Raw genomic sequence first — 21,701 nt, forward strand, 5'->3', positions numbered from 1 at the left:
CAGCTCTCCACAGGAGATCGTCGTGGGACAATCATATTAATTGGATTACGTCGGACACAGGGAGCATAGTGTTTGTTTATTATTTTAATTTTTTTTTCAGGTGAGCAAGGGCTTTGGGAATTAGCAGAATATGGTGAGTATGGACTGTATGCTTTTATTCAACACTTTAGCTGGATGATGGGACTGCTACTGTCCCATCATTGGCTAATGTGTCACTCACTGTCACTGTAGCAGGCATAGCCGGATGGGACAAGTAATCCCATCAGACGATGCCTGCCTGCCTGCCTGCCTGCACACACACACACACACACACAGCCCCGCCGACACGCAGACCCCCGCTCTGCACACAGACATGCACACAGTCACCACCCACACACTTCCCTCCTCCCGATCTCCAGTGTTTCATCCGCAGCAAAACCGGAGATCTTTTTTAGACCTGCGGTTTTGCTGAGAACCTAGACATGTTTGGTGTCTATGAATTCATAATGACCTGGAAATCATAATGGCAGGGCAGTTTTAGCATTTAGTGACCCTAGCAAAAAAGCCAAACAAAAAACAAGTGTGAGATTGCACTTTTTTTTGCAATTTCACGGCACTAGGAATTTTTTTTCCCGTTTTCAAGTACACTACATGGTAAAACCAATGGTGTTGTTCAAAAGTACAACTCGTCCCGCAAAAAAATAATCCATCACATGGCCATATTGACGAAAAAATAAAAAAGGTATGGCGGTCATGAAGGGTTTAATATTGCACAGGAGATTATCACCTCTACAATACTATGGCAATTCTAAAAACATGATCAGTCTATGGCTCCTGATGATTGGAGTAGGGGAACACGGCTCTAAAGCCAGTGGTATCTACTGTCAGAGCATGCTGGGAGTTGTAGTTTTCCAACAGTTGGAAAGGCACAGGTTGGAGCCTCAGACTTAAGCATTTCAACCCCTTCAAGTGAACCTGTCACGTCAGATAATGCTATTTAAATCTATAGCTGCAGGTTAATAGGAAGGCGTACGGGACCTGGAAGACAATTAAAGGGAACTGCTAAGCAGGATTGTGCTGAGTAACCTACAGTGTCAGGTCGGGGCAGTTATACTGATTAAAAAGATACCTTGATTGGCTTTGTGTCCTGTCTATAGGTTCTATATTTCACCTTTTTGGGGGACTGTCCACTGATTAAACCATTCTGGGTGATAGTCCAACCCCTCACTAAGCAAGTTTTTTTGAGTGGATCTCCCATTAAGTCCTCCGCTCTATTAAATATTTTCCCTAAATCCATATCCAAGAGATTCATTAGACTGCTTTTACATATGTGAACAGCAGCATGCTGTTTGATTGCCTACCATTGGAAGAAAACCTCTCCACCTTCCCAACTAGATCTATATTCTAGCATCAAAGATATCAGGAACTTTGAACACCAGGCAGGCCTTAACGACAATACTGTAGAGAGATTTAACCTTGTTTGATCTCCTTGAGATTCCTTTTGGGCCATGTTAAATATATGATCTCTAAGAGATGGCTATAACTAGGTCATAACATTCCACATCATTTCCCCCCTTTCCTTTTGTCTGAGTCTGTGTTTGTTTGTAAAATTTTACTCTTTATCTACTTGAAAATGTTCAACTATTACTATAAGATTGGTCGTTAACCTATAAATGATAGTGAAAAATCTAAAATGCCTAATTATTTTTTATTTTCCTGTAAAATTTGAAAAATTTCAATAAAAATTACAATAAAAAAAAAAAATATATATCTTGGCAGATAAAATCCATCTTGTGTTTGTGGTGTAATATTTATTTTCATTTTTCAGTTAACGATATGCTCGTGCTCCGGGGTGGGAGTCTTGTCCACTACTAGTACAACCCCTTATACTCCACACTTGGCCCCGATAAAATAAAGAAGCCTATACTAACCTCCTGTGCCGGCGCCGTTTCCACAGTGTTGGGAATTGTTCTGCCGGAGGCTCTCGTGCGGTGTTGTGACATGGTGCCCAATCAGCACTTGCATCACTGTCCCCGCCTTCCTACAACTTCAACATGAAGAGGCAACCCAGGCTGCAAAAGATCTCTGACGCACTTTTTATATTCAGTAAGACAGAAAGCCGTGACAGTACCGCCAGCCTCATGTGTCACATCAACAGCATGGGAGCCCCGAGGAGTGTGTTCTGTCACTGAGTGAACAATGCCAGCATGGGAGTCAAGTACAGGCTTTTTTTTATTTTAATCGGGGCCAAGTGTGGGGTATGACAAGGAGTTGTCCAAGTAGTGGCCAACTTTTCTTTAACTTTAATCCAACCGGGCTTCACCAGCTATCAGTCATGGCTACAGTTACCGCTCACAACACTGATAGCAGCAGCTGTAAGTATGCCCTGGCACTTGGATAGCAGCACTGCAGAGCCAACTGCCAAGTTCAAAGTGTTATTTGAAGACTTAGGTTCCCTTTAAGAACAAAGCAATTTGTTTTTTCTCATTGTATTTCAGGAACCATATTTTCAGTTTTTTTTGCTGATGCTTTGTTTTGTTTTTTTCTGTTCCAGGATTTGTATTTGTCAGTTGCCACATATAATTTATTACACAACTTCTATTACCTGTTTATGGAGATAAAATGAAAAAAAGCAGTTCTGTTTTTTTGATATCTAACCTTTTTCCTGCAGCACAAATAAAGGTGTCAGCAAAATATAATTCTATTTAGGTTTTACTACTTTTGCCCAATAAATATTGATTGAAAAAAAATAATTTGCTTTTGTGCTGGTATATTCTGAGAGCTATAAGTGTTACAATTTTCCATCAATAGGGCTTATATTTTGTGTTATAGGATGCCATTTTCAGCGGTACCTATTTTTGGTACATGTCTTTTTGACTACACATTTTTGAAATTGGAATATACAAAATAAACTATTTAGGATATATATTTTTTAAACAAGGTTTGCCATTTGACATACGCTAACTTTATTGTGGGCAGACGGGAAGCTCAGTGGTTAGCACAGTAGTCTTGCAGTGTTGGCATTTCTGACATTTTATTTTTCTTAGGGTATGCACCATACAGGATAAATGACAATTTTATAGAAAGGGTCAGTACGATTACATTGATAACCAATTTATATATATATTTTTGTTTTTAACATTTTACTATTTGCACAAGAAAATTACTTTATTGAAAATATCTATAATAATTTTTATATAGCGCCAACATATTCCGCAGCGCTTTACAGTTTGCACACATTATCATCATTGTCCCCGATGGGGCTCACAATCTAAATTGTTTATTTTTTTGCATCATGTTCTGAGAGCTATAATCTTCAGTTTACCATAAAAAGAGCTGCATGACAAGTTTTATTTTTTTGTGTAACAACCGGGAGTACTGGTATTTAACTGCACAATTTTTGGAACATTTTGATCAATTTTTGTTTTGTGAGGCAGGATGAACAAAAATACAGCAATTCTGCTGATATTTGCAATTTTTCTTTGTGTTCGCCAATGTACAGGATATATTGTGTTACAGCACATGGAGTTATAGATGCCCAACACCAAATTTGATGTTTTAATCTGTTTACATTTTTGGGATTAAACCATTTTTTTAGTTCGGAAAACTAGAATTTTGCCGAGAGTTTTTATTTCTTTTCAAACACTATTATAAAATGTAAACAAAAAAATGTTTTAACAGTCCATCAAGGAGACTTTAACATACGATCTTATAGTCACAATAGTGATATTATATTTATATAGTACCATTGATTCCATGGTGCTGTACATGAGAAGGGGTTACATACAAATTAGAGCTATCACTTACAGTAAAACAAACTAAATGACAGATACAGAGGGGAGAGGACCCTGCCCTTGCGGGCTTACATTCTACAGGATGGTGGGGAAGGAAGCAGTAGGTTGGGGGGTTGCAGCAACTCCGGTAGTGGTGAGGAGACAGCGGGGTCATTGCAGGCTGTAAGCTTTCCTGAAGAGGTGGGTTTTCAGGTTCCCTCTGAAGGATCTGAATGTGGTTGATAGTCGAACGTGTTGGTGCAAAGAATTCCAGAGGATGGGGGATATTCAGGAGCAGTTTTGGAGGCGGTTGGTTGAGGAGCGAATAAGTGTGGAGGAGGTGGTCTTGGGAGGACCGGAGATTACGTGAGGGAAGATATCAGGACATTAGTTCAGAGACATATGGAGGAGACAGTTTACAGATGCCCTTCTAGGTCAGTATTAGTAATTTGAACTGGATACGCTGAGGGAATGGGATGAGCCAGTGAAGAGATTTGCAGAGGGGAGAAGCAGAGGAGTAGCAAGGAGAGAGATGAATTAGTCGGGCAGCAGAGTTAAGGATGGACTGGAGAGTGGGTGTTAGCAGGGAGGCCACAGAAAAGAATGGTGCAGTAGTCGAGGTGGGAGATGATGAGGGCATGCACAAGCATATTAGTAGATTGAGGGTTGAGGAAAATAGGCATTAGACCTACCGGTAATTATGTTTCCAGGAGTCCATCCTGACAGCACCATGGAGGACGTCCTCCTCCTCCTTGCAGGGACAGGAAGCACACAAGAGATTAAAAAGGCCCCGAACCCCCCCCCCCTTTTCCTCAGTGTTGTAACAAGTACCACCCCATGGATAATGCAAATAACACTTTAATGGCAAAAATCATATTTACAGCATATGACATAACCAAACAGGGAGGGAACTACCAGTGCTGTCAGGATGGACTCCTGGAAACATAATTACCGGTAGGTCTAATGCCTATTTTCCCGGATGTCCCTCCTGAAAGCACCATGGAGAGTACCAAAGAACCTCCTCAGGGTGGGATTACCGCTTGGTGAACTTTCCTTCCAAATGCGGTCTGCTGGCTTGACAGTACATCTAGCTTATAATGTCTACAGAATGTGTCAACTCTGGCCCATGTTGCTGCCCTGCAGATCTGCTCTAGTGAGGCACCTTCCCTTTCAGCCCAGGAAGACGATACCCCCCCGGGTAGAGTGTGCCCTTAAACGCCTACCAGGCGGAGTCTGAGTTTACTGTTGTAATCCATCGGGCGATGGACGCTTTAGAGGCCTTCCTTCCTTTGTTCTTTCCCCCAAATAGAACAAAACAAGTTTGGGTCTATGCGCCAGCTACTAGTGGCTTCTAGATAATCCAAGAAAGCTTGTCTGACATCCAGGGAATGGAGGCTACGTTCCTTTGCGTTGGAAGGGTTATAAAAGGAGGGTAATACAATCTCCTGATTCCTGTTCCGGCTAGAAGCTACTTTTGGTATAAAAGCAGGGGCTAATCTTAGGACTATACTATCGTCCCTAATTTGGAGATACGGGTCTCTGATGGATAGGGCCAGGATTTCCCCTACTCTCTTGGCCGTGGTGATTGCTGCCAAAAATGCAGTTTTCCCGGTGTGAATTGAGATGGGCATATCCTTGCTGGGGATATACAGGTCCCTACACAGAGACCTGAGGACCAAACTGAGGTCCCAAGGTGGGGACAATTGCCTAATGGTGGGGCATAGCCTCTGTGTCGCTCTGATGAACCTTATTATCCACAGGTGAGATGACAGAGGATAGTCAAAGAAGGAACTTAATGCTGAGACCTGGACCTTCAGTGTGCTGGGCCTGAGCCCCTTGTTGAAGCCCGCCTGAAGGAAATCCAGGACTCTAGGGATGTCCGGGGTACCTGTCGCAAAGATGGACCTGCCACCGTCCATGCAGAACCGCTTCCAAATTTTGAGGTAGACCGCTGACGTAACTGATTATCTACTGGCCTGAATTGTCGCTATGATCTGATCCGCAAGCCTTTAGCCTTCATGACGTCCCTTTCAGGATCCAGGCTGAAAGGTGGAGCCTCCCCGGGCTTGAGTGAAGAATCGGGCGCTGGTGGATCACATCCTTCCATATTGGAAGCTCTATTGGATTCTCGATCGCCATAGACCCCAGGAGAGAACCAGCTCCTTTTTGGCCAGAATGGAACGATCATGACTTTTGCTCGATCCTCCTGGATCTTTCTTAGGACTGCTGGGATGAGTGCCAGGGGCGGAAATGCGTAAGAAAGGGGTTTCCCCCACTTCTGGCTCAGGGCATCTATTCCTTCCGGAACGTCTAAGGGGTGCCGAGAGTAGAATCTTGAGACCTTTGCATTTTTCCAAGCTTGCAAAAAGATCTATTCTGGGGTCTCCCCAACGCCTGCATAGTTCTCTGAAGATGTCCTGGTTCAGCTCCCACTCGGTCGGGCTGAGCTGCTGTCTGCTCAAATAGTCCGCTACCACATTCTGGGACCCTTCCAGATGTATTGCCGATATGGACAGGACTGTACCTTCCGCCCTGGAAAATATTCTCTCTGCCAGGTCCTGAAGTGGACGGTGTTTGGGGCCTCCTTGATGCTTCAGGAATGAGACCGTTGTCACGTTGTCAGACAAAATTCTGATGTGCCAATCTATGAGCAAGGACCGATTCCGCCTCAGGGCCTCCCAGACCACATATAGTTCCCTGAAGTTTGACGACCTGCTTCTGATGTCTTCCGGTCACCTGCCTTGGAGGATTCTCCCCTGTAGATGGGCTCCCCATCCCCACTCACTGGCGTCCGTGGTCACTAGTACATGGGGGGAGGTGGACCATAACACCCCCACCTTCAGGGTCTTTGTCTGAGTCCAACATACGAGTGACTTTTTTACCGCTCATGGAAGTCGCATGGGCCCGACTAGTGAGTTCTGACGGCGGTCCCATATAGCCAGGATCTCCCTATGCAACGGTCTTGAGTGGGCCTGCGCCCATCTGATGCACGGGATACATGCCATCATCAGACCCAGCAGCTTCATTGCTGATCTTATGGAGGTTCGGTGTTTCAGCAAACGCCTGACCTAGCCACGCACCACCTCCTGTTTTTCTTCTGGTAAGTGGGAAATTCTGGAATCTAGCCGAACCCCGAGGAACACCTTCCTGCGTTCTGGCTCCAGGTCTGACTTCTGCCAGTTTATAATTCAACCCAGTTACTCCATTACAGTGATTGTCCGATTCCTGTGTTTGACCAGCGCCTCCTTTGATCTTGCCACTATAAGAAAGTAGTCCAGGTATGGAATGATGATACCCCTGGTTCCTGAGGAAGGCCAAGACCTCTGATACCAGCTTAGTGAATATTCTGGGGGCCGAGGCCAGGCACTGGAACTGGAAGTGGCAGGTCCCGGATGGCCGTTCTACTGTGAATTGCAGTAGTTTTTGAGACGAGGGATGCACGGGGACCTAATAATATGCACTCTTCAGGTCGAGGGTGCACATTACTGCGTCCCTGTCTATGAGGTGAACTGCCGACTGAATCGATTCTATGCAGAACCTTTTGTAGCTGACCCAGGAGTTTAATGGCTTCAAGTTTATAATAGTGTGGGCTTCACCTGATGGTTTTGTGATGGCAAATAGGGAGTAGTGCCCCCTGCCCACCTCTGCCAGGGGAACCAGAATTATGACTGCCGAGCTGAACATGTCCTGCAAATCTGCCCACATGGCGGAATCTGTCGAGACCACCGTTGGAGAGATGTATCTTTCGGGGGGGTGGGGGTCGAGTGAAGCTCTATGCTGTATCCCTCCGCAATGGTTCTGCAAACCCACTGATTGAGTACTGTGCGTCCAGCTTGTTGCGAAGGGACGGAGCCTCCCCCCAATGCAGGTGGCGTCATTGTCTCTTAGACCTAGAGGACGAGCTAAAGGAACTCCTGGTCTTCCTCCCTTGGTCCTGTGAGCTCCTGTAGGACCCTCTATTGGACCTACCCCCTCTAGATTCGTACTGCCTCCTGGGGAGGAATCCTCTCCAAAAGGGCTGGGGCCATTTGGGCTTGTCCTCAGGAAACCCTTTCTTTTGGTCAGATGCTGACTCCGGGATATTATCTAAGGCTGGCCTGAAAAAACTAAGCCCTGAAGATGGGATGGAGCACAGCTTGGTCTTAGAGGCGTTATCTCCCGACCAAGATTTCAGCCAGACAGCTATCCTAGCTGCATTAGAAAGGGAGCTGTTTCTGGCCAAAAACCTAACTGATTCTGCGGACATATCAGCCAAAAATGCCGTGGCCGATTTCATGATGGGGATGGAGGCTAGAATATCAGTCCTAGGGGTCTTGTTGGACAGATGTTCCGCCAACTGACCCATACATAAAAACATAGACCTGGCCACTGACGTGGCTGCTATGTTAGTCTTAATTAGGGCTGCGGATGTCTCCCAGGCCCGCTTTAGAATGTCAGCCTTTCTGTCCATTGGGTCATGTAGGGTAGATGAGTCCTCAAATGGGATAGCCGTTTTATGGGTGACCTTAGCTACGGGGACATCGATCTTGGGTATCTCCTCCCATAACCTGACCTCCTCGGGGTCGAATGGTAGGCGACCCTTGAAGTCTCGGGATAGGACCAGACGGCGTTCAGCGTCCTTCCACTCCTCCAGTACCATGGCCGTGATATCCTTGCTTATTGGGAAAACCGTCTGTTTCTGAGCCGTCAGTCCCCCAAACATCAAGTCCTGTCTGGACTGCGGTTTAGGGGTTTCCTCAATTTGCATGGTGCTCCGCTTAGCCTGGACAAGTTCATCCGTGTCCTCTGCCTGGAAGAGGTACTTCCTACCTCTGTCGTGACCCTCTGCAGGAAGCTCCCCTTCTTCCTCTGAGTCTGGTAGGTCAGACCCCTCATCTGAGCTCTGCTCTGGCTCCTTCAGGTCCGTCTCCCACCTGGTTCTCTTACAGCCTGGAATGGGGCTGGGCTGCCGCTGATGTACGAGGCTGGACATGGAGGCCTGAACCTCCTCGCAGATTAGGGATCTCATTTCCGATAGGAGCGAGGGCTGTTCCTCTCTCATGACCTTTGATGTACAGGTTGTGCAGAGTCTTGTAATGGGAGTTGGGTAACTTTACGTGGCAAAAGGGACATCTGATTTCGCAGACGCCTTGCCGGATTTCCTAGCTGTGGCCGGGGGAGCAGTGGGGGTTCCCTTGTCCTGAACGATGAGACGGAGTATTCAGGGCTGTGCATTCTAGTGCTGTGCTGAGGGTTTATGTGAGGTGGGGGACATCTGCACACTTACCCCTTTCCTCTGCCAAGTCTGCTTCCATGACTGCCCCCTTCGTAGTGCACCGAGATGCAGGCGACGAAATGCCGGGTCCCGCGCCTACAGCGTCTCCCTGAGCTATGCGCTTCGCCTCTGGAGCGCATGCTCAGCCTGTTGACGTCACCGAATCCCGGTGGGGGAATCCCGGAAATGACGCACTCCCCGCCTAGACACCGGAAGCCGCATGCTGCCTGTCTATGTGCTGTGTTCCTCCAGGAACGCTGACTCCCGCGCCTGATGCTGATGCCATGCAGGACCCACCACGGAAGCTCAGCTGCCTGTGGGCGCCTGCCCCCGGATCCGCCGGCCATTCTGAGTCCTGAGCCGAGAGCCTCCCACCGGGAGGAGCGACTCTGTCCAGGAGCTTAGTCCTGCTCCTGACCTTTGGGGCAGAGGGACTCCCCACCGGGGAGTTTTGGCCCTGGGCCTCTTGACAGGGGAAAGGGTATTGGTCACAGCCGCATGATTCCCCTGAGGGAGGTTATGGGGTTTGGGCATTGGTCTGGTATAAAAAGGGGTTGTGGTGGTTGAACAATGAAGACTTGCCTTGTTTGTCGATATTTTTGAAGTGTGTGGCAAAGTCCTCAGCAGAGATAAGGGAGGTTGGTGGGGGCAGTGGTGGGCAGAGGAGGGAGTAAAAAGTTTTGAACAACTGTTTGGGGTTGTAGGATAGGGAAGATACGAGGGTTGTGAAGTAGGCCTGTTTAGCAGAGGTAAGGGCAGATTTGAAACCAAGTGTTGCCTGTTTGAATGCATTGAAGTAGTCTTCCAAATTTGTTTTCTTCCAACGCCACTCTGCAATCCTGGACACTTGCCGGAGCATTTTAGTGGTGTTATTGTGCCAGGGTTGCCTATTGATACGTCACACTCTGACATGAACAAGAGGGGCAACCGCGTCAAGAGCTGATGGAAGAGTGGCATTGTCGAAAGCAGTGGCACTGTGTCGTGGAGTGAGGATATGGATGCCAGTGGTAGAATAGAGTCAGACCGTTTGGGTGTCTAGGTGTGCAAGGTTTCTGTGGGGGTGCGCATGTTGCTGGAAATGGGTGACAAGAGGAGGACAGGGATGAGAAAGTGAGTAGATGGTGGTCGAATAGAGGGAGAGGGGAGGTGGTGAAGTTAGATAAAGAGCAGAGGCGGGTGAAGACCAGATCTAATGTATGTCCGTCTGTGTGTGTGGGTGGGTGGCTGGCTGAGGAGGAGCACTGAGCAAGTCCAAAGGATGAAGGGACAGGAGTTTGGAGGCTGCTGACTGAAGGGTATCAGTGGGGATGTCAGTGGAAAGAAAGTGAAGAAGCCAGGTAGAGAATTGGTCAATGAAGGCAGTGACCGGGCCCGGAGGTCGGTATTTGACGGCCACTTGGAGGTTGCAGGGAGAATAGAGGTGGACGGAGTGGACTTCGAAAGAGGGGAGGATTAGGGAGGGAAAAGGTGGGATTGGGCTAAAGGTGCAGTTAGAAGAAAGGAGAAGATCCACTCTTCCACCGTGTCTGTTGCCAGAGTGAGGAGTGTGGGTGAATTGGAGGCCGCCTTAACACAGCGCAGCAGGGGAGGCGGTGTCAACCATGTTTCTGTGAGGCCAAGGAAGGCAGTGCTGTGTATTACACCATCTTGTCAGTGCTTAACTGTCAGGTAGTGTATCAGGCCCCAACTCCGGCAGGATCTGACAGGCTGTGGTGTATGGCAGGGGTGCTTATGAGTAGAGATGAGAAAACATAGTTGGCTCCCTCTTTATTTGGCAAGCTATCGCACTTAGAGAAGAAGCTGCAGCGGGAACCAGGATAACTGGAGCGCTTCCGATAATCAGCTGTTCAGCGCTGCAGCTGCATGTGTCGCGGCTGTGTGACAGTCACAACACATGCATGGAGAGCCTGTGTGTTTTGACTGTTACACATCCACGACACATGCAACTGCGGTGCCGAATAGCTGATTATCAAGAGCGCTCCAGGTAGCCAGGTTCCCGCTGCAGCTTCTTTGGTAAGCACTATAGCTTGCCAAATAAGAATGGAGCCGACGATATTCGCTCATGTCTACTTACGAGCTGACAGAGGTATGCTTTCCTTCTCATGTTCACCGTTACGGACCGTGGCATATGAGAGGTTAATCTTCTAGGGTCAGTCAAGTAACAGCAACAGTCCGTCTGCGTATATTAGTCACAAGAGCTGACTAATGGTGATCAGCATGATGTACATATCCATCATGGAAAACCAAGTAATATGTGCTTAAGGCAGAAATATAAGTCATATAGACATAAGATTTGTGTCATGTTACATAAATTACCATTACAACAAATAGCAATTGGTGAAGGAATTTGGAACTCTGTCTTGAAAACAAAAACCTCAAGATTCTTCATTTACAAAGGAATGCTCTTTAATAAAGGCATAATTAACATTTCTCTGCATGTTGGAAAGTTGTCACTGAAAATGAGGATACTTAAGTTACAGTGAGACAGAACAACCGAATCCATAGCTGTAGGCAAAAAAAAAAAAAAAAACTATGTACCCGACAGGTTTGGAAAGCAGCAAAAGGATTTCTGAAGGCTTGTCCCGCAAATACTACATACAGGCAAAAGTACTAATGTAGACTGAACCCCAATACCATTCTTTTCTGTTCGACAAATGCTACATGGAGAATATTGGAACGCATGAATGGTAATTCCACTTCATGAGATACAGATCTTTCAGATACGCCTCTAATACACATAACCAATTAAATGTACGTGGGTGACTGAACCATTTACGTGAATAACTGCTCATATGTTTCTATCAAGAAGAAATTAATATTATTCAGTAATGTTTACTTGTAAGATATGGTAGACTTACACTGCCATATTTCCAGTATGCAGTATGTTAGTTTTTTGTTTTTTTCTAAAAATGGGGTCAGAATGCATTGGAGTATAGATGGTTGGAATACAAATTTCTATTGGCACATTACAGGGACCAAAAATTGGCCATATAAATGCAGCCGTACTCTAAAGTCACATACAATCTGTGAGCTTCCACAGTTTTTTTTATAAGCTCAGAATAAGAACAAGCTTTCAGTGGAAGCAAACAAATCACTACAGCTTCACCATCAGGACGTTTAGATGCAATGCCAGATCTTGCGCTTCAACTATTCTCCGGATTCTGTGTCTGAAGAGGCATGCATATTCACACGGCCGAACGACATGAACACATAAGTAGCATATGGCAATGATAAGTGGCAATTTCAGAGGCTTTACAAAATGCACAAACCTAAAATAAACATTTTATATAAAAATAATTTCAAAAGCATTCACAAATATGCAGAAAGGACACTAAACTGGAGCGGCATTTCCCCATATATTTATGCTCCAGAAGAACAGTGTGGTCAGCCTCGCCATAATGCAACATGCACAGTGCTAAAGATTATACTCCACTACACACTAACTCCTACAGCACTGCAAGTGCTCTAGACGAAGGAGACCTTGCACACTTACTATGTTAATTATATTGTGTATTCAGTGAAAGAATCAAGTTGCCCTGGACTAGAAAAAGGTGTGTTTTTTTTTTAACTTTCTGATTTGTCCATTGATTTGAGTTGGAACACCAGTTATAGCAATATTATATACATTTTTTTTTTCCCCACACAGATGCGCAACATTTTTAAAGTTTGGACCCTATTAATGTAATTCTGCCAACCATGTGCACAACTACTAAATGTGAAGTTTCACAAATCTTATTTATGACAACTAAAATGGAGGACTTCTCGCAATAATCAAAGCTTGGTCATCATACTTCTTATAGGTATTTTTTGACTTTTGTATTTCACCATAATAAAAAAACTCAGTGCCAGAAAATAACAAAACATTCCATCAATTGTATTACAGATTTTGCAGGATGAAACATCAAGAATATGAACTTTAAGCTTCTTTGATTCAGACAGGTGGAAAAAACTCCACTAGCATGTAATTTGTCATTTTGCTGACAGTAAGACAATGAGCAAAAATTGGAGTGCCATCTTACAGTTAGTAAAATGTAATTTCGCTGGATTGCTTCAGACTGTCCAGGGCTAGTGTCAGACTACTGCACACACTAATTCTTAGGCACTTCCGAATAAAAGGTTGAGAGGCTTCACAATTTAAACAATAAAGGACTTTGGTTTGAAATTTAAATATTAAAAAAGAAAAAAAAAAAAAAAAAAAAAAAAAGACAGTGCAGAATCTTCTGACTGGCCCACAAGAGGTCACGGAGGTAGAGAAGCCGTGGCAGAGATCGGGCCCATGTTAAACACTCCATTCCATCTCTGCATTAACGAAAACTGAGCAAATAGACACATGTAGAAAAAGAAATACTGGTTTCAAATGTAAAACTTTACACTAGATGAGGTTTGTCCTTTAATAACTCTTGCTTGGATAAGCTGTAGCATGTTAGCCACACTGAATCTGTAATTTTCTCCCAAATATCCATTGTGTTATTCTCGATGGACGAGGACAAACAGTCCCAGCAGAAATAAGACAGCATACTGAAAAAAAGGGAAACCACTGAATTAAAATCAGTTTAAAGTGACAGCAGTTGACTGTTTTTAGACTCAAGTCAAAACGTGAACAGCATTCTTTTTTTAAATCAATTTAAAAGAAATTTAGAAATGTTTCATGTTTTACATGATTCACTGTCTGATTTTCTCCAAAAAGCATTCTTCGAAAGGGAGAATAATCCCATAATAAAAGTACCAAAAATATTATGAGGCAACAGAGAGATCATCACAAAAGACCTTCAGTGTGCACAAGAGTTAAAATATAACAAAGGTTACTCATTTTAAGTATTCTTTTTATAAATCAATACAACATATAAATCAGAAATTTTGTAATTAGCGATGAGAAAACGTGCGATTCTCACCATCTCTCGGGTCATCGCTTGATGAGCCAAGACGACATGACATCGCCATGGCATACACAAGATGTCGCACCAGCCCGGCTATATATAGGGTTGTGGGAAAAGATTCAGGATAACTTGTCTTTTATTCCCTGGGGTTTGCATGTATTGGAGTCCAGTTGGCAGTCCTACTAAGTGATTCACAGCTATCTTTGTATACTGTCACACAAGGAAAGCAGTCAATCACTGAATAGGATCTCCCATTAGACACATGTGCATACAAACACTTGGGATTTCAATAAAATAAAATACAAGTTTTACTGAAATATTTAAAAAAAAATAAAAATAAAAAAAAATAATAAAAAAAAGGATATTAATCTGACCAGTTTCCAATATGACAGGTTCCCTTTAATAATGATTTGTAACCCAGCACAATTATAAAATCTTAGAAACTTTAGGCTTAACCCCCCCTTACTTCACCCCAAATGAGATTACCTATAGTGTTCACGTCCTGTTGGTCTCAGCTCAGAGAGAAGATTACGTGATCATTTACTGGTCAATGCAGACTTTACTCTTGCAATACCAGGTCATACTATATCTTACTCATCACAGCTGAAAACAAGACAAGAAATGTGACCTCAAAAATCGGCAGAGACTAGCTGCAGCGGTTTTGTGAGGTCATCGTTGGAGTAGTAAGAACAGACCGTCAGGGAACTATATACTTTTAATGATAGACCTGCTACAAGAATTACACTCTCTAGAAAGAAAAGAAAAAAAAAAAAAGTGCCCCTGCGGAGATTATTTTGCACATATTAGGTCATCAAAATGGCTCACCTTAAACTTGGGATAGTCATTCATGAGTATTGTGACAATGCCAATGTAAGGTACAAATCTGAAAAGTAAAATCATCATTAAATAAAACTGGTCTGCAAAGAAAAAAAAAAATACAATAACCTACTAAAGAACTTTCAGTAAGGCAATGTACAGAAGTGGCTGGTATAAAGCAAGGATAAGAATGATAGTTGCAAACTGTTCATACACTGGGCAGTCGTCCCCATGTAACAGGTCTTAATGGTCAAATAGAATACCTATTTATTTTACTCATTTATATAGCGCCATTAATTCCACAGCACTTTACAGACATTATCGGCACTGTACCCATTGGGGCTCACAATCTAAATTCCCTATCAGTATGTCTGTGGAATGTGGGAGGAAACCCACAAACACACAGGGAGAACATACAAACTCCTTGCAGATGTTGTCCTTAGTGGGATTTGAACCCAGGACCCCAGCGCTGCAATGCTGCAGTGCTAACCACTACTGACCAACCGTGTTATGACAATCACACATTTTGTACTATAACAGCCTGTCATTTGGGAAAGCTTTTTACCATTTTAAGAAGATAAATGGGGTATTTTTGCCTTATCATTAGAATATTCTGTCTAATTCTATTCAAAGGTGGTCTCATCACCAGGACCCCATGATCAATGGGAATAAAGTGAATGAAGCTGTGCTGCAGTACACGCACAAAACCAGGGTGACCATATTCAAAGTATTAAAGAAGCTGCAGAGCCCCAGAGAGCACCACAGACAGTTATTCCAGCAATCTGAAGGCTACAGCATGTCATGAGCGACAGCTTCTCTTAGCAATATAGTAATATCCTGTAATTTGCTGCCACTAAAACACTCCTTTATGCATAGTGACCTGTTGGAAAGGCGGCATACTATTCTACCTTGTTGTAGAATGGGCAACATGGTGGCTCAGTGGTTAGCACTGTTGCTTTGCAGTGCTGGGGTCCGGGTTTAAATCCCACCAAGGACAGTCTGCAGGGAGTTTGTATGTTCTCCCCATGTTTGTCCTCCAGATTCTCTGGTTTCCTTCCACATTCCAAAGACATACAGATAGGAAATTTAGATTGTGAGCCCCAATGGGGACAGCTATGATGTCTGTAAAGCGCTGTGGAATACAATGGCTCTATATCAGCAAAAAATAAAGAAATAGTTGCTATTGGTTAGGTTTCCAACTATAGCACCTGAGTGGCACTGAAATGGCAGAAAGCGCCGCTTAGAGACTTTGTCGATGTATCTTAGTTCATACAGTGTATTTAGAAATCTAGCCTGTTTTAACCAGGGCTGTGGAGTCGGAGCTCATTTTGGTGGAGTCGGAATGAAATGGTCCGACTCCTAAAATATATAATAAATTGGGTACAGTAGTTCAATGCAGAATGTGCTGAATATTTTTTCATAGGAATTTGGGAAAGTTATGAAATATCCTATAAATGGCTGTTCTATTCCTGATCTAAGGCTACATTCACACACAGCGTTTTTGCTGCATTTTTTGAGGATACGTTTTTCAGCTGCAAAAGCAGATCAGCTTTTTAAAAAACCGCATCACCTGAAAGGTTTTTGAGCTCATAGATAATGTTTTCAATAGCAAAAGCAGATTAGAAATCTGCTCTATCCATATCTTATCTGTACCAAAAAGAATGAAAGCCGGGTAGCACACAGACTAACACTCTTGTTTTTTTTTTTTTTTTTTTAGCACCAGTCAGGTACACCTCATAGCTGCCCAAAAGGACGCCCAGGACAGGCATTGCTCGTCTTCAGTAACACATTAACATCAATTGATAGTTGGAATAGACTGCATTCATCACATCTTAAGGTGCAGGCTTTATTTTCAAGTGTAGGGGTGTGCAGTATAAGGTTCTGCACCAGCTGAGGTGTGCAGTATGAGATTCTGCGGAACAGTATGAGGTTCTGCCCCCCCCCTAGTTTTGATCCTGGCTAAAACTGTTTCTTACAGATATGGCGAACCCTCAGGTAACCCTAAATGAAGGTCAATGGACACAGGTGGCTGAATTGAAGGAATTGCTTAATCACCTATTTACCGTGACTAAAAAATTACAAGCTGAGGATTTAACTCCTGGCATTTTCATAAGGGAGTGGAAGAACTTGCTATTTTGCCTGTCCCAAAGAGATTTAATCGCAGATGGCATTTCTGCTTAAATGAAACGGAGAGAGACACAGCTATTGGAAAATAAAATTTTTCTGGCAGCTGTTTATGTGGACCCAAGTCATCATATATTGCTTGATGATTAACAGCTTACTAAAGGAAAAGAAGATCTGGCTGAGGTAGCAGTTAGGATGAGTGGCCTACAGGAGGACTGACAGGCGCAAGAGGACTTGGGTCCTGACAGTGCTACTGCTGCCATATCTTCATCCTCATCAGATGAGGAGTTTGACTTTGACAAGTATTTGGATGATATGGAGCAGGCAAAGCGTTGCTGCAAGGAAAAAGATTTCTCCTATAGCAAGCAGATTGACCATATTTCAGCAAAATGTTTCACTTGCTCTCATAGAAAAAGAAAAATTCAACCGTTCATCAAAACTGACAGTGCATGAGGCAATTCCTTTATACTTGGAAATTGTTAGAGATGTTGCCCATGTGGTTACGGCTTTGCCTCCAACCCAAGTTAGTGTAGAGAGATTGTTCTCTGGCCTTAAAATTATTAGGTCAGATTTGAGGTCATCTACGAAGGAGGATCTAATGGAGGCAATTCTATTTCTTAGAACAAATTCATAGACTGCACAAATGTTATTTAGTATGTTTTTGTTGAAAACTGTTTTTTTGCCACTTACATAGTTTATTACATAGTGATATTAGTGACATAGTGACATTTAGATAGAACATAATATCTATTTATTGGAATACAACTTTAGAACACAAAAAGCTGTAATAAATTGTAAATATGTAATAGATATTACATAATGTATTACATATTTACAATTTATTACAGCTTTTTGTGTTCTAAAGTTGTATTCCAATAAATAGATATTATGTTCTATCTAAATGTCTTGATTATTGTATCATAAAAATGATTAAATGTCTGATGCTCACATTGTACTACAATAAATTTTTCACTTAAATATAAGCAATATGAGTCGGAGTCGTGGAGTCGGTGGAAGGGAAATTGAGGAGTCGGAGTCGCAGGTTTGGCTTACCGACCCCACAGCCCTGGTTTTAAGTTTCATCCAGATTTTAGTATGCCAAATATTTGTGGGCAATAATTACATGGCACTAAGTGGCAGAATAAGGGTTACATTGCAATTAGTCTGAATACTATATGCAATAAGTTTACTGAAGAATATTTACCAAAACCGAGGATGCAGTACAGGGAAATACTAAAATATGACAATGCCTCTGAATCAGTCGGCAGGACCCCTGGGATCAGCGAGTAGTGCTTTGTATTCAAATGTTTGCCTCAGCTGATGATGCAAGTAGGAAACGTTCTGGTGTTTATGTGAGAATTATTCATTGCGTGCTAATGATGTGAGTCAGTGACAGTGACCTATGGATGCATCATTGCAGAAGTGCTAATGATTCTCTATCTCCAATATATATAATATGTGTCACTTCCATGTAACAGATTGTTGGGATAACATTAGGGGGTTAAGAGGTAGCAAGTCATTAGGATTGACATAACACTATACTCTCACTCCAAACTATGTGCATCATTGACCCTAAACTGACAGATATATGTATTCTGAATTTAAAAAAACAAAAAAAAAAAGTAACATTCACAGCACCAAATATCTGTACTGAAATTTGTAGGTACCCCAAATGGTCTGAGGAGCAGTGTTTCTTATCAGAGATTGGCCAGTGTGTCTGTTCTTACCATAAAAGTTTTGGTCAGAGTTTCATCACTTTCTTAGATGAAAAAAATAAACTCATGAGGATTTCCTAAACTTATATTATTAAACAGTCTGTGAAAAATGAACAGCAGACAGAAGGCGTACGAGTGCTGTCAGATTTTTTCACAAACTCGTTGACTTACATTGGTGTGTATTCGGAGACCTGGACATATCTGTTTTTGTGCTGCCTACTCTGACTGCAAAAATACACAGACCTGTGAACAGCTCCCGAGACTAATACGTAGATACGAATGCTATCCATGAAAAACAATGATAGAACTCATTAGAAAAATGGACGCCCGAATGAGCCACTATGAGGATTCATCAAGACTTGTCATGGAGAACACAAATGCTGTAGGTGGTGACAGATCCTTAATTTAAAAAATATTTCCCAATTCCAGCTAGGTCACAAAATAAGCAGTGGGTACGGAAAGTTTTCAGACCCAAATACTTTCCGTACCCACTGTAACATAGCAAGATGTAAGGGGCGTACAGAAGAACAAATAAAATTCCTCTGAAGTGTGTTCATGCCGTGTGTTACCATGTAGACACACAATTGTACACAGAAGCTGTAGACTCAATATGGTAAAATATTTTTCTGAAATTTAGGTGACTGACAAATGTTTAAAAAAAAAAAAAAAAAAAAAAAAAAAAAAATCAACAAAAACAAAAAAAACTTACCCCCTTGCCCTTCCGACAACATCCTTCTTTTCCAGCCAGTTCTGACCCTGCTTGTAAAGTCCTCGATCATCTACAGCATTGTTGTCTCCCTTGGTTAAAAATTTGATATCTCCATTATCCCTTTAAAATAAAAAAAATGAATGAATTATCAACCAAAAATTAACAATCTAATATGAGCAGTGTGTGTATAATATACATACATAATATGCTAAGAATGGCAGCACTCCTCCACTAAGTGAAAACTATAAGGTGCCTTTATTCGTGCACCTCCAAAATGTTTCAGTTCCTCCTGGAAACTTTCCAAAGGCTTCTATTCATGCGAATGGAGACCAATGGATACACTTTTTGCAACATGTATTGGTTATTTTATTTAATTGGTGAAAAAAAATTAAACTTTGTTAAAAAAAAAAAAAAAGGCGCCATTTTCCAAGACCCATAGCTATAACTAAAGAACAAAAAAGCACTACCGGAATAATGCACACCACAGAAAAATATATATGAAAAATATAAATCACAACAATTTTATTGGCACACAAATACAATTAAAACACACTTAAAAACCATAGAACTGTGTCCACAGAGAAAAACTGATACAATAATGACTCCCATGCATGAGAGTAAATAGTAAATGACCCTAAAATAACTCGTCTCCTAGCGGCTCATAAGGCTAAAGCAATGCATATGAATGTAACCTGTCCAATAGGACCTGGAAAGCTTGATAGAATAATAATCCCAAAGGGAAAATGATCCCAAGGGGAGAGCAAGGAAAAATATAAACTGTCTCACCAGTCTAATAACCGGTGCACAATATGAACCCAGAAGGAAAGATCAAACAATGAAGACACACCTTCCAAAAAAAGCCCCAGTATCAGCATATTACCAGGAGAGAGTCAGGAACCCAAAGCTCCCAAGGGTCAGGGATCTGAGTGGACCACAGATGTAACCCCACGCGTATTGCCCCCTCAAGTGAGGCTTCGTCAAAGGAAGTGACACATAGCGTCTTCATTTTTCAGGGTCCGGGGCTGAGTGAGGAGCTCTGATGTTTTATGGATACCATTTTGGGGTAGACAAGATGTTTTGATTGCCTGCTATTGCATTTTATTGTAATATTGCGGCGACCAAAAATGTAATTCTGGAGTTTAATTTTTTTCTTATTCTGCCATTTACTGTTCGGATTAATTCTTTTGATATTTTTACAGATCGGGCTTTTCTGAATGCGGCGATACCAAATATGTGGTGCCTTTTAATTGTTTTATTTTGAATGGGGCAAAGGACAAGCTTTTTTTTTATTTTTTAAAAAAATTTTTTTTTTTAACACATTCTTCAATTGTCTCCTTAGGAGAATTGAAGCTGCAATCTTCTGATCGCTTGTGCTACACATAGAAGGACTTCAGTGTGGCATAAATGCTCATCTGCTATGAAGTCCGGCCAAGGGCAGCGCTCACAGCAGAGCAGCAATGAAAGCCATGGAGTCTCCTACAGACACAGGGTTGTCATGCCAACCCATTGGCGCCATAGTCATGTGACAGGGATGCCGATGGGCAGAACTAGTGACGCGCTTCCAGCAAGGCTACTTTGAAGAACCTAGAATATAAGACATATTTTCAGTTGTTTCACACTTTTTTGTTAATTATATAATTCCACATGTGTTAATTCATAGTTTTGATGCCTTCAGAGTGAATCTACAATTTTTATAGTCATGAAAATAAAGAAAAAACTCTTTGAATGAGAAGGCGTGTCCAAACTTTTGGTCTGTACTGTACATACACACACAGGAGATATAGATATATTATATATATATCCCCTATGTCATGAAGGGGTTAAAATAGTAAATTATTTATAAATGTGCTTAACAGAACAAAGCATTTTGATGCCATTAAAGGGAAGGTGCCGCAATTTTATATAATTTGCAAAAAAAAAAAGTAACAAAACATGTTGTTTCAGCAAATGTTGTACTAACTAGGATTTATGGTTTGTTTGTAATAATGTTTTAATGTAGCCACTGGGCGCTGACATCTTGATTTGCAGACCTGTGGAGGACTCATACAGTCTGCAAATATGGCCGTCCCTGGACATAGGAGACTGCGGTCGGCTCCCGACCCCACCATGCAGCCTCATTAGCAGTGAACTGGGCACGCCCCTGTGGGCTGCACCATTCACTGCTGTAGGTGTGGCTGGGCGCCATTTTACTGTAGCCCAGTGCTATCTGCTGAGCTCCACTTTCTGCACCGTGCTTCCTGCTCCAGCTCCACTGTCCTCCTGCTCTGTCTCCGCCTCCTCATTCACACACAGCCCCAGTGATCTCCGGTAATCTGACACCTTTGCTTTTATGAGAGCTTTTATGGCTGTCTGAGGACAGTGACATATACAGCCCATAGTCTAGTGTATAATTGGGGGGGGGGGGGGCTGGAAGTTTCACCAGTGTGGGCATATCTGTAATACTGTCTCCTGTGA

General features: G+C 42.8%; 1 protein-coding gene and 1 non-coding gene across 2 annotated transcripts in view; both read right to left on the reverse strand.

The window, feature by feature from the left end:
- Positions 1 to 11,394: 11,394 nt before the first annotated feature.
- LOC141092978 (signal peptidase complex catalytic subunit SEC11A) overlaps positions 11,395 to 21,701 on the reverse strand; it is a 52,695-nt gene continuing 42,388 nt past the window's right edge. The window contains exons 4-6 of the mRNA XM_073579362.1: positions 19,248 to 19,367; positions 14,709 to 14,766; positions 11,395 to 13,524 (exon numbers count right to left, since the gene is read on the reverse strand). Coding sequence (XP_073435463.1) covers positions 13,474 to 13,524; positions 14,709 to 14,766; positions 19,248 to 19,367 — 229 coding nt within the window. The 3' untranslated portion in view covers positions 11,395 to 13,473. The remainder of the gene's footprint in view (positions 13,525 to 14,708; positions 14,767 to 19,247; positions 19,368 to 21,701) is intronic.
- Positions 14,396 to 14,488, reverse strand: LOC141093158 (Z30 small nucleolar RNA). The gene has a single exon (XR_012233003.1). It is a non-coding gene; the product is annotated as a Z30 small nucleolar RNA (small nucleolar RNA).

The sequence above is a fragment of the Dendrobates tinctorius genome, unplaced genomic scaffold (assembly GCF_039654945.1).
Source record: "Dendrobates tinctorius isolate UK_male_01 unplaced genomic scaffold, ASM3965494v1 ptg000062l, whole genome shotgun sequence".
Classification (NCBI taxonomy): domain Eukaryota; kingdom Metazoa; phylum Chordata; class Amphibia; order Anura; family Dendrobatidae; genus Dendrobates; species Dendrobates tinctorius.